Below are 14,284 nucleotides of genomic sequence, written 5' to 3'. Positions count from 1 at the left end.
CCCGGGTTTCCCTGGGTGCACGGAGCATGTCCAGATGATTTGGAAGTCAATCCAGAGGTGCAAACATGAGAAGGCGGATGTGGATGTCATCTGGTTGGATCTTGCAAATGCATATGGATCAGTTCCTCACAGGTATCTCAGCTTTGCTCTTGAGTTTTTCTGGGTCCCTAGGGTGACCTGGGAGATGGTGCACAGCTACTACAGCCAGTTCAGGATGAGATTCACGACCCAGACTTACACAACAGAATGGCAAGCGCTAGAAATTGGCATCCCCATGGGGTGTCCAGTCTCGCCGCTACTGTTTAGTCCTTGGGATGGAAGTGTTAACCCGGTGTGTGGCCCCGAAAATTGAAGGGTTGATGCTGGCTGCAGATGTGGTTGTCACTACAGCTATGTGTAGTGAGGTCTTAGCAACTTTATTGCTTTTTGTGTGAAGTTACAGGCCAAGACTAACCATCGTAAACAGGTCTGAAATGGTCAGTCTAGACAAACCCAAGGAGGAGATAAAGCCCTCCTTCCCCAGCTAATGTAAACATTCCATAATAACCCCCTTGTTTTAACTCGGTGAAGGTGGTTGGTATACTGGGGAGGATCCCCTTTTCTGTGCACTTCTGTATAGAGAAAGGCATTGCAGCAGAGGAAACCGTATAAGAAAGTTCTATACAGCATTCACTTGATGATCTCTGTTTTAAAGCCCGAATTCGGTAAGAACTGACATTTCATGCCTTTATTGCTACACATTACATGCACTTTGTAGTCACTGTATACTCCATGTGTGCTTTCTATGTTGTAAGAAAGTTAGTTCGATGATGCAAACTATGTAAGATATTGCTAGGCAAAGGAGTTGTGATTCAGGTGGATGTACAAAACTGTATATGCTCCCATGAGTGCTTGTCTTTGTTTGTGTATGAGTAGTGCATGCATATGAGTGGTGAATGGCGAGATTAGGTGAGTGCTGCTGCTGTGTTAATTGTAGTGTTCAAACTAGTAATGAGTATAGAAGTCAGTGATTATCATGCACATGATTCAGTATTGTTTATAATCACAGATTTTAGAATGGAATAACACTGGGATAAACAGGTGATATTCAATATCCTCAGTCATTTTCATGCTTGTAATATATTAGTAACAAATAATAGTACATAGAGGTTACTCATCTTTTGTGGCATGTGAGAGAGTAATTATAGTTACATGCACTCTGTGTAGTCAGGTTATTAGTAATTGAGAGTGACAAACATAATGTGATGAAAGGTGTAACATTCTGTATTTACAGGTGATATAATGATATTATATGATATACAAATGAACACATTATCTCACAAACAGATGAAGGAAGTTAGTTTAAGAAGTGAGAGAAATATATGTATAATAAACCAGCATTAGTGGGTATTCAAATCCCAGTGGGAAGTCAAAACAGTTTGGATGATTATATCATATCTCAGTAAATTAGTTGGGAGAGTCAGAGTTATATAACCTTTGATTAGGGTGCATTCAGATGGTTATTTGATAGCATATATAATGTTGTATAATGTTCAATAAGTATCGTGAAGTTAAATTAGTTATAAGCTGTTTATGATAACAAAACTAGAATGCTGTGACACAAATAAGACAAATTGTTTGGTATTTATTTTGGTTATTCATGGAAACATAAGGTTAAATTCGAATTATCGGTGTACGTTCACACATGATGAAGTTAACATTTATAGAGATAGACTGATACGTGCAGATTTCAGTATTACAGTTTTATTACCTTGTTACATGAGGGTAAACAAATACGAAAGGAGTCTGTATCACATCTATTTCAGATTATTATCTCCACTCCACTCCACTCAAGGTCGATGACAAGTTGGATTCCAGGATAAACAGGATTTAATCGTATATCTATGTTTCCAGTGTCGTCTGTTGAATCTTATGGCGAATAATAATACAGGACGTATAACAGAGAACGAAACTCCTCACCAAACGAGGTCTTCGTGAGCTGAGGCAGCCACAGTGGTTGTGCCTTCGATTAGGGCTTTCATGGATGATCTCACAATCGTGTCTGGCAACGAGACCCAGGTCAAAGATGGCCTCCATAGGTTAGAGGAGTTGGTGGCCTGGACACAAATGAAGTTCAAGGCCAAGAAGAGCCGCTCAGTGTCAGTGCGGAAGGGGAAGGTGGTCGCAAGGAGATTTCAGATATGGGAGAAGATATCCCTCAGGTCACTGAGCAGGGGGTAAAGAGCCTTGGGCGGTGGTATGAGGGCAAGTTGAATGATAGGCACTGAGGAGTTCAGATCTATGAGAAAGTGGTGGAGTGGTTGAAGAGGGTGGACAGGACGCTCATCCCTGGGAATGCAAAGATGTGGTGCCGCCAGTTTGGCTTGCTACCACAGATCATGTGGCAACTGCAGGTGTACACGGTAGCAGTGTCCAGGGTCGCGAGGATGCAGCAGAAGATGAACTCGTACTACTGGAAGTGGTTAGGCGTTCCAAGAATGCTTACAGATCTGGCATTCTTTTGCAGATCAGGCAGGTTGCAATTGCCCATGACATCAGTGGTGGAGGAGTTTAAAGCTGGCAAGGTTAGGCTAGTGATGATGATGAGGGAGTCAAAGGACCAGGCAATAGCAGGAGTTAGGCCACCGATCCGCACAGGGAGGAAGTGGAGGGCGGAGGAGGCTGTGGACGAGGCAGTGGCAATGACAAAGTGGAAGGAGATGCAGGATGCGGTTCAGGTGGGTCGGAAAGGGGTCAGGTTTCATCAGGGTGTTAGATGGTACAGCAAGCAAGGCAGAAAGGGTAGGAGGGAGTTGGTGATGGAGGCGGTTAAGGAGAAGGAGGAGGAATATCGTTTTGCCAAGGCTGTACAGCAGGGAGTGCAGGGAGCATGGACATGATGGGAAGGGGTGGAGCAGAGGAAGGTATCATGGAATTACCTTTGGTCAATGTCCTCTGGAGCTGTGCGTTTCATGATCAGTTCCACCTTTGATGTTTTGCCGTCTCCAGTAAATCTTCAGAGATGGGGCATTTTGGAGGATGGTGGATGCAGGGTTTGCAACAAGGCAAAGGGCTCACTAGAGCACATTTTGTCAGCATGTGGAGGTCTATTACAGGTCTATACATGAAGGCACAACAGGTGTTGAAGGAGATGGAGGTGGCAAGGGTGGCAGTGGAGGCAAGGAAGAAGAATGGGCCTCCTAGGGTGAGGGGAATCCGTTTTGTGAAGGAGGGGGTGAGATGCAGTGGGAAAAGGAAGGTTCAGAGGGATGATGGTGGGGGGGGGGGATCTTAGCAGCGGGGGATGATTGGGAGATGCGGGTGGATGAGGGAAACCGTACAGTGCCAGAGGAGGTAGTAGTAACTGCCCTTCGGCCGGACATGGTGCTGGTGGCTAGATCTGTGCACAGGTTAGCAATGGTGGAGTTAACTGTGCCTTGGGAGACAAGGATTGATGAGGCAAGGGAAAGAAAGTTGGACAGGTATGCTGAGTTGAGGGAGGAGTGTGAGAAAAGGGGGTGGAGAGCAGAGGTGCATACTGTGGAGGTGGGGTGCAGGGGATATGCTGGACGATCGGTAAGGAGGTGGGTCAGAAGGATGGGAATAGGTAGTAGGGAAGGGGAAGGGTGGATCAGGAGAATTTGTGGGGTAGCAGAGACAGGATCTGCATGGATACAGTGCACTCCCGTTACAACGAACACGGTTATAACGAAATTTCGTTATAACGAAGTAAATCTTCTGGTCCCAAAATTATCACCATTAAAGGAGACCTCCGGATGATTTTCAAATTTTTACATTTGAACATATATAAATTAGTTATACTGGGTACAGAGTTTCAGGATTTATAATGATTGGGATGAAAAATAAGAATGTTTTCGAAGTTTATAACAAATTGCAATGAACAAGGATGATGACATGGCAGCCTCACCATAAGAATGCATGAGATGTGGCTCAAGGAAGCAGCACAAAAGAAGAAGGCATGCATAGATTACACACAGGTGAGCTTGCAAGCATGCGGTATTGTAATGGAATGACACTGCTACATTTCTGAGATATGTGAGGCTCCTATGTAATCATCTTTGTTCAGTGTAATTTGTTTAAGGTTTTTGAAAGTACTGTTTCTCCGCTCAAGAACCACAATAAATTCTACAAATCTATACATGAAGCTGTTGATTTATGTACTACATGATGTGAAATTATGAAAATCGTCCGGAATGCCCCTTTAAAGTCTATGGTATAAAATTCGCTTATAATGAACACGGTTATAGCGAAATTTCCGTTATAACGAAGTCTTTTCCGAGCGCCACAGACAAAGAAAAACAAAAGAAATGTGCTCCTTTATAACAAAATGCGAATTGCTTTCGAAAATACGTATCGGAACAAGCATTTATAGCGTCTCTGCATGGGTGAACGCTTCACACCACTGTGTGTTTGCTCCTTGTGTCACGCACAGTTTCTGAGGGGAACTTGCGTTTATTATTGTAATAAGCCAGTTCGTAATTAGCTCATGTACACCTTGGTACAAATGACCTTTCCTTTTTCTCAGTTGGTTAGGCACTTCACTCGTTTTCAAAGCGGTATAATGCATAAGCTTACCCGACATAACAATTTATGGAATTCGTGTTCAAACAAATTATGAACTTGAGTTTAGACCAGGTGACCAGAATAGTCCGTCAGTTGACACTTTAGCAGGCATCTAATTCATTGTTTCGTATTGAATGCAATAACAACCTTTTTCTTTTGATGTTGCCAAATACCAGGTTTGCTGTCAGGTGGATATGCTGTCAAGCACTATTTAGATAAGGATCTCATGAATAATCATCACATCACAGATGCTTATCTCAGTGAATTAATAAACCAAAATGCCTGTTGGTATAAATGACCTTTTTCTGCTCATGCGCAAAGTGGAATTACGAACTGGTCTATACAGTTATCCCATCACATTTCACATAGCTTTGCAGTGTATGATGAGTATTCAGCAAGCAGAATATGATATATATACGTGGTTTCCTTGTTTTCGCTATATATCGTATTTGTTCGGTTATTCGGTTCGGTTTCGAAAATACGTATCGGAACAAGCATTTATAGCGTCTCTGCATGGGTGAACGCTTCACACCACTGTGTGTTCGCTCCTTGTGTCACGCACAGTTTCTGAGGGGAACTTGCATTTATTATTGTAATGCAGTTATCCCATCACATTTCACATAGCTTTGCAGTATATGATGAGTATTCAGCAAGCAGAATATGATATATATACGTGGTTTCCTTGTTTTCGCTATATATCGTATTTGTTCGGTTATTCGGTTCGGTTTCGAAAATACGTATCGGAACAAGCATTTATAGCGTCTCTGCATGGGTGAACGCTTCACACCACTGTGTGTTCGCTCCTTGTGTCACGCACAGTTTCTGAGGGGAACTTGCGTTTATTATTGTAATGCAGTTATCCCATCACATTTCACATAGCTTTGCAGTGTATGATGAGTATTCAGCAAGCAGAATATGATATATATACGTGGTTTCCTTGTTTTCGCTATCTATTGTATTTGTTCGGTTATAACGAAATTTCGTTATAACAAAAGAAAACTGCCAGTCCCGAGCATTTCATTATAACGGGAGTGCACTGTAGTAGGGAAGGCTTGGGGGGTGGTGGGAATAGGGGGGTGTAGAGAGCTTGAGTGTTTCTGGAGTGAGGAGAGGTGATTGATGCCAAGCGTTTTCCTTTTTTTTTTGTCTTGTATTTTGATGTTTTGCTTTGTTTTGGTTTGTTTTTTATCTTTGAAATGCCATGGGGGTGCTGTCAAGGGGATCCCGACGCAGCACCGGCCAGCCAGGGAGAGGTGTACAGCACTGAAATGGCCGAAACACTGGTGATCCCTGGTGTGCTGCTGACGACCCATGGCATTTGCGGAGTTAACATCTTTCCGTTTATTATCTCCTGCATCCAACAGTTATGAACAAAATGGCAACTTCATAAGATTAAAACATTTATCTTGAAATGAATCTTGTAAAATCAATTTGATTTTAAGTCATTATTTTTTTTAGTCTTAACAAGTTTCTTGTAAGTTTTGATGCATAAGAGTAATCTGTTTCTTTAAACTAACCATCAGTAGTGTTCTAAAGTTATTAAAATCTTCTTTTTTTGACAACAGCAAATCTTGCAGTGAAAAAGAATACGAGTGATTACAACTTTAGTTGTGCTATATGTTGGTTCACTCCACTTCCTTTGTTTGTTGACATGTTGTTGATGGGGATATGACATCAATTCAGGGATGGTTGGTAAATTTCTTCAGCACAGGTCACAAAATCTTATCTTCATAACTAAGTTGTCCATAATGGATTCAATCACTATGCTTTGGTGAAGATGCAAATCCCTGAATTTCTGGTATATGATGATAGTCATAGCAATTATCAACTAATATATCACTGAAGTTTTTCTGAAACTGCTTCCATAAATGAATCAAAAAAAAAAAAAGGAAATGGACATGGAGTTATGAACAAAAGACACTTGATGTTTTGATATTTGATTACATGTGCACTGCTCATGGAATAGCTCTTAATATTGGTGTTTGAGTAATACAGGGTGTATATAGTACATAGTAAGGAAGATTGTAAGGTGAGAATCAGTTTCATTTCAAGAACTTCATTTTTGACCCCATATGTTACAGTTTTGGTACCCATGATTGGAGCCATGCAGTAATGCTAACCCAGATTCGTTTAAAGGGGACCTCCGGATGATTTTCAGACTTTTACATTTGAACAACTATAAATTTATCAAACTGAGTACAGAGTTTCAGAATTTATAGTGATTGGGATAAGGAATGAGAATGTTTTCAAAATTTGCAACAAATTGCAACGATATATATAAAAAAAATTATTTTCACTTGACGTTTGACCTTGGACCTCATGCTCCCCCCCCCCCCCCCCCCCGGGAAAAAAAAAATATTCAGTAATACAAATACACACCAAGCTTCAAAATATACCCCCAGCATTGCACAAACATGGAAAAAAAAAACAAAGAAGGAAAAATGTACATTTGACCTTCATCTTTAACCCTAAAATTTCAAACAATCACTGCCAATCAGTACATTAAGTATTCATTAAGTTCCATGAATGTTTATTGTACCTTAAACCATTTCCAGGTATGAGGGGAAAAAAATGAAATTATAACATTTCACTTTATGTTTGACCTTTAACCCTAATATTTCCAAAACAATTTCTGCCCATCAATACATACATACTCACTTAGTGCCATGAAAGTTCCTTTCCATGAAAGTTCCTTAAACCATTTCCCAGATACAAAAAAAAAAAAATATTTTCACTTGACGTTTGACCTTTGACCTCAAGCCCCCTTCCCCGAGAAAAAAAAAAAAACATTAAGTAATATAAATACACAACAAGCTTCAAAATATATACCCTCCAGCATTGCACAAACATGGGAGAAACAAAGAAGAAAAAATTTACGTTTAACCTTCACCTTTAACCCTAAAATTTCAAACAATCATTGCCAATCAGTACAGGTATGTTCACTAAGTTGCATGAATGTACCTTGAACCATTTCCGAAATACATAGTCATATATATATATATATAAAATACATTTTCACTAAGCCTTTAACCTTAAACCTTTGATGTCATTACCCAAATAAAGGTAATATAAATACACACTAAACTTCTGAAAATACTGGTATTCCACAAGCATATGGAAAAAACAGTAAATTAATAAACATTTGTCTTTAACCTTTGACCCTTAAATTCCAAGGCAATCATTACCTATCAATACATACATAATTACAGTGAAACCCCGTTATAACGAGTTCAGTTATAACGAGGAACCGCTTATAACGAGGTGATCGCGTCGGTCCCGTTTTTCCTTTACGTGTAAACCTATTGCAGAACGAATCGGTTATGACGAGTTCGGTTATAACGAGATTCCGGTTATAATGAGGACAATTTCGGTAAATCATGATAAAGAAAAACAGCAATTTGATCGGATATAACGAGGTTCCTTTTCTTGACTAAATTACCGCTTTCAAACATGCGACAAACGAAACATTGAAAACCGAATTCACGCTATCCACGTCATTTCCAGTTTTGCAGAGAACCGTTCCTTCCGTGTTTTCTTCTAAATCACACGGTAAGACACAGAAATGCCTGCCAATGTTCCTACTGAATTATTAAACATAATCATTCGATTTTCTTTTTTGCAAGAAACGTGTGCGTGATATTAGGTCAGTCCACCCACAGCGCAACGAGAAAAAAAAATTAGATAACGCATTCAAAAACTTTTCATGTAGCGACACTTTGTGTGATATTTGTGACAAATGTTGTCTATAATTGTCTCTTTTGTTGTCTATAATTAACTCCTTTGAAATAGATGATGCCCTGGACACCAGAGTCCAATGTGGAGCTGATGATGAGAAAAGTTTGGCATCAGAGGCATCCAGTCAGACACAGTCTGGACCTGGGAAACTTAGACCACTGGCCAAGGTCCTGAGTATGTGTGCCAGAACAGACACTTCAGTGGAATGCAACTCTTGGTCTCATGGGAATGTGCCTTTGATCCGTGGTGAAGAGTGTCGTATTTGTGGAGGCCGTTTTGCCAATCTTGCAAGACACATGCAGCTACATGAGGGGCGAAAAATATGGCAGTGCAAGTGGTGTTCAAAAGACTTCTGGACAAAGTTGGGCCTGAACAAGCATGCGAGAATAGTGCATCCTGAAGAAGTACAACTACATTTTGGGCAATCCATTTACAAGTATGAAATGTGCGTCAACGAATGGAATCTTAACAAGCACAAGAAACTGCACTCGCAAGAAACCCTTGCCTGGAGAAATATGTCGAAGTGTGAGTGCAGTTCCAGGTGCTTCCCACATGGCTGGAATCTGGAAACACACAGGAAGAGCCAAGTTCTCAAACATGATTATGTACACGCTCCTAGACAAGGTGAAGGACAGAATGGTGTGCTAGAGCAGTTTCCAAAACCCTCCATCTGCCTCATTTGCCGGAAGTCATGTGGAACACCTTATAGACTCAAGAAACACATGCTCATCCACAATGAAGAAGCGGATGCCGAATCATGCCTAATATCATTCCCCCTACCTTCTGGCAGAGGCAAGTCAAGTGTTCTTTTATCATGCAAAAAAAGTGGAAATACGTAAAATTGTCTATATATATATATATTTTTTTTATTATCATTCTACACATGTGACATCACAAGCTGCAGTTAGTCTTTTCATTCTGCAGTGACTGAGCAGAAAATTAAAAAATCATACAAGTATGTTCTGAACGGATTGCTCAATTTTCCTCAAACTCCAACTGTATGATGGATTCTCTTGCTGCATTCACTCAATGTGCATGTCTATGAAGATGGACCTATAAGTTACATTGATTGTGCTTGGGATACGATACGGCACACGACATGGGTACCTACTCTGTCCTGTGCAAGATCTTATGATTCCAAATTAGCATGACTGTACAGTGTTGGGGGTAATCGTTAATGACCCAACACTGTACAGTCATGCTAACTTAGAAACATTGAAGTGTACATTACTTGAATATGAGACCAACATGAAGCAATGATTTTTACACAACAATAGATATAGTGTATCTGAAATGAATCCCACAAGGATTGGAACGGTCATCCCCTAGCATTCCTACTTATTCCCTCTGATCAGTTACTAGCCATCCCCTTTAATGAGAATACGTAATTGGAGCTGTTTGCCTCATGACATTAGACTTGAACTTACATTGTATACCTCTGATAGTCGTGAGTGTTGTGACTTTTATAATACTGAGAAAGAAGTTGCAGAATAAAACAATTTTAGAGACTTTTCAGGGTAAAAAAAAAAAAGTTTCAAAACATTTTTTTTTCTGGTCTCGTCCGTTACGGCAGATATTTTCTTTTCTAGAGTATGCCTGTCAACTTAATTTTTTCATTTTTCTTTTTTTTTTTTTTTACATGATTATGTATACTTCTCATAGATAACAATCGCCATGATGAAGTCTAGTATAATCAGGCGCCATTTACACCATTTTTCAGGCCACAAAGGCCTCTGAAATGTCCCATATACAACATGTAATTATCTTTGACTTGCCCTCTTTCAGAATTTGCTCTCAACTAATTTATGTCTGACAACTTTTTGTTGGTTTTGTAGTACGTGGGTCTAATAAGTATGAGGTTTTCCACACAATGCTGCACAAAGAATGTTGATGCACACAATATTTGGTTGTTCTACTGCCTTTTCCTGATGATATGTCAGATCATGCAATTCATTCTTGTATTTAGAAATCTTTCTTTCTTAAAAGATGAAAATCATGAATGTAATAACACTGATTATGGTATTAGGGAGGGACCATTGTTGCTTGATATGCAATACAAACTGCGTAGTTTCATGTCATTTCTTTATTTCAACAGGTGAAACAAAGAACCTTGTTCTGAATGATGATGAGGATTCTGTGTTGCGGACAAGCACTCTTAATCAAAATGAGATCCAGAGAGACCTTTATGAAGCAGGATCCGACCAACATTGCAACTCTGCACGTGTTGCAAATAATGCAAAGTGCCTGGCAATTGCAGGGATGATGAATGACACACCATCAGTGGACAGTGAGAAGACTAATGCAGCCCCATCAGCCTCGACAATGCAAGATGTACCAGCAGAGGATAAGGAGGGGCTGGTTTTCCCAGCACTTGGTCTTAGAGGAGAAAGGCTTACACAGGCTGCAGACCCCCAAGAAAAAAATCTTACCGACCATATATCAAGTGAAGCCTACAACCCAGATTCCTTCAGTGAGACTTTAGGGGAACCCCATCATGTGTCACAGAAGAGGTTGAAATTGCACAAACACCAAGGCAAGCGGAAGTCAAAGGGACCCAAGCACATTCCTGCAAGAAAACAGGGCAAAGTGTGCAGGAAATCCACATCAAAGAAAAATATGTATCACCACTTGAAGGTGCACACAGGTGAGAAGCCATTCCGATGTAAGGTTTGTTCAAGGTGCTTCTCACAAAGTGGGCACCTCAAACGACATATGTCTGTACACGGTCTCAAGCATGCATGTGATACCTGTAACCAAGATTTGTTTAGTTTGACTATGAGGGCAATCCATCATGATGTGTCGCAAGAGAGGATGAAATACAAACACCAAAGCAAGCCCCAATTAAAGGGACACAATCGCGCATATCTAAGAGAGCAGTGCAAAGTGTGTGACAATTTTATATTAAAGAACAATATGCGTGACCATATGAGGGTGCACACAGGGGAGAAGCCATTCCAATGTAAAGTTTGTTCAAGGTGCTTCTCACAGCAAGGTTCCCTCACACGGCACATGTCTTTGCATGATTCTAAGCACTTTTGTACCAGAGAGCAGTGCAGAGTCTGTGGGAAATCTGTATTAAAGCGTTATATGTGGGTCCACATGAGGGTGCACACGGGGGAGAAGCCATTCCAATGTGAAGTCTGTTCAAGGTGCTTCGCACATAGTGGGTCCCTCAAACGGCACATGTCTTTGCTTGGTCCCAAGCACAAATATGATAATGCTAACCCAGATTCGTTTAGTGAGACTATGAGCACAAGCTCTCTCAATGTGTCAAAGAAGTGGGTGAATTCAAATGAAGACCAAAGCAAGCCCCAGTCAAAGAGAGGCATGCGCAAGCAAAAGCAATGCAAAGTGTGCAGGAAATCCATATTTCAGCACAATATAAAAGCCCACATGAGAGTGCACACGGGTGAGAAGCCATTCCGCTGCAAAGTTTGTTCAAGGTGCTTCTCACAGAGATGGTCCCTCAAACGGCATATGTCTTCGCTTGGTCCCAAGCACAAATATTATGAGAAAGCTATCCCATATTCGTTAAGTGAGACTGTGATCACAAGCTTGCTTAATGAGTCAAAGAAGTGGATGAATTCAAATGCAGACCAAAGCAAGCCCCAATTGAAGAAACCCAAGCAAAAGCAGTGCAAAGTATGCGGGAGATCCGTATTGCAGTACAATATGAGGGTCCACATGAGAGTGCACACGGGGGAGAAGCCATTCTGCTGCAAAGTTTGTTCAAGGTGCTTCGCAAGGAAGGACTCCCTCAAACGGCACATGTCTTTGCATGGTCCCAAGGATACATGTGATAACATTAACCAGGATTGGTTTAGTGAGACACCAACATGAGCACATGTAACCTCTTTTAATGTGCCACAGAAAAGGATGAAATCACATGGACACTTGTAAAAGCAAGCCCCAGTCGAAGAAATCAAAGGATTTCATTGTAAGAGAGCAGTGCAAAATGTGCAGGAAATCCATATTTAAGCACCATATGAAGGTCGGCGCGAGGGTGCACATGGGGGAAAACCATTCCGTTGCAAAGTTTGTTCAAAGTGCTTCTCACGCAATATGAACCTCAAATGGCACATGTATCTACTTGCTTGGTTCCAAGCATAAATATTATAATGCTAACCCAGATACGTTAAAGGGGATGGCTAGTAACTGATCAGTGGGAATGCTGGGGGATGATTGTTTCCATCTTTGTGGGATTCATTTAAGAGTACATTATATATTCTATTGTTGTGTGAAAAGTATCTGCTTCAGAATGGTCTCATATTCAAGTAATGTGCAGTTTAATGTTTCCAGGTTAGCATGCTTGTACATGGACGGGACATTAAACTGTACATTACTCGAATATAAGACCATTCTGAAGCAAATAATTTTAACAGAGCAATAGATATATAATGTACTCTCAAATGAATCCCACAAGAATTGGAACAATCCTCTCCCAGCATTCCCACTGATTCCCACTGATCAGTTACCAGCCATCCCCTTTAAGTGAGACTATGAGCTCAACCTCTCTTGATGTGTTAAGAAAGCAGATGAATTCATATGAAAACCAAAGCAAGTCCCAATTGAAGAGATGCAAACAACAGCAGTGCAAAGTTTGTGGGAAATCCATATCTGAGCACCGTATGAAGGTCCACATGAGAGTGCACATGGGGAAAAAGCCATTCCGCTGTAAAGTTTGTTCAAAGTGCTTCTCATGAATTATGAACATGTCTCTGCATGGTCCCAAGCACACATATGATACGGCTAACCCAGATTCGTTTAGTGAGACAGTGAGGACAACCTCTCTTGATGTGTCAAAGAAGAGGATGAAATCACATGAACACCAGAGTGAGCCGGAGTGGGAGGGATCCAAGCACTCTTTTGTAAAAAGAGATTTGTGCAAAGTGTGTGGGAAATTAATATTAAAGAAAAATATGATTCACCATATTAGGGTGCACACAGGGGAGAAGCCATTCCGCTGCGAAGTTTGTTCAAAGTGCTTCGCACAAAGTGGGTCCCTCAGTCGCCACATGTCTGTGTACAATCCCGAACATGGCTGCCTCCACATGTGTGGTACACCTGCAACATCTACCACAAATCATGGGTCCACTGTTGCCGGTTTGATGATCACATGAGAAAACAAAGGAGTTTAGCCTACCATCAGCACAAAACAGCTGTTCATTTGCCCAGACATAATCTCTAGCTTGCCAGTGGTGGCATACAATGTATGAGGCTTCTGTCCAGTTAAGCCTGCAAAACTCATGACTACACAATTTATATTTCCACATTAAAGTACTGTGGCTGTGGCAGATCAATTTAATTTTCCTAGTGTACATGTATAATGACAGCGTTGTTATATCTAGTGAGAGTTTATGATTGATTATGAAATCAATAACTCTGACCCATTTATGAAGACTCTATTTGAATTTGATGTTTGAACAGTATTCATTACATGTACGTATGTAATTATTATGTCAAAGAATCTGCCTAATAAAATCAACACTTTGATATTCTGACATGAAAATGTTTTTTTGTTCAGCTGAGGTGAACGTCGTGCATGGAGAATTCCGTACAGGTACATGTATAGTCTGCTAGAAGGTTTTGCTATAAAATGTAGCCATTTCTATATGCTTTTTGCCAGCAATCCTGCACAAAGAATTTTATAATCTATGGTGACTATAACTTGTACTTGCAGCATAGTATAGGCAACATGTGTAGCTGTCTATGGTTGTACGCGTGGCATATACGGTATCGTATGTTGTTCAGCATTCTTTATTATATCAATAAACAATGTAACATGAAAGGCCTAGGTTGTCTCCTGGATTGAACAGGAGGCACAAGGCAAAGACAAAGGACAATACAGAAATACATGTAAAGCGTACATCACACATTGTAAAAAAAAACACACTCAGTTACAGTTGCGTATACTCACAAATTTACCAAAGATACATTTACACACAAACAAATTAAGATATGGAATACATATATTTCATTTCAAAAC

General features: G+C 40.5%; 2 protein-coding genes across 2 annotated transcripts; both read left to right on the top strand.

Moving 5' to 3' along the window:
* Positions 1 to 3,294: 3,294 nt before the first annotated feature.
* On the top strand, positions 3,295 to 10,100 carry LOC140244036 (uncharacterized). The gene is made up of 3 exons (XM_072323687.1): positions 3,295 to 3,484; positions 8,353 to 9,099; positions 10,084 to 10,100. The coding sequence occupies exons 1-3, from the start codon at positions 3,295 to 3,297 to the stop codon at positions 10,098 to 10,100; spliced, it is 954 nt and encodes a 317-aa protein (XP_072179788.1).
* A 460-nt stretch (positions 10,101 to 10,560) lies between these two features.
* LOC140244035 (zinc finger protein 711-like) lies at positions 10,561 to 12,138 on the top strand. Its single transcript, XM_072323686.1, has 2 exons — positions 10,561 to 10,942; positions 11,240 to 12,138. Exons 1-2 carry the CDS (start codon positions 10,561 to 10,563, stop codon positions 12,136 to 12,138), a joined length of 1,281 nt encoding a protein of 426 aa, XP_072179787.1.
* Positions 12,139 to 14,284: the final 2,146 nt, after the last annotated feature.

This window comes from Diadema setosum, chromosome 20 (genome assembly GCF_964275005.1).
Source record: "Diadema setosum chromosome 20, eeDiaSeto1, whole genome shotgun sequence".
NCBI lineage: Eukaryota > Metazoa > Echinodermata > Echinoidea > Diadematoida > Diadematidae > Diadema > Diadema setosum.
Note: the sequence above shows the minus strand (reverse complement) of the source record. Positions and strands in the feature narration are given on the sequence as shown.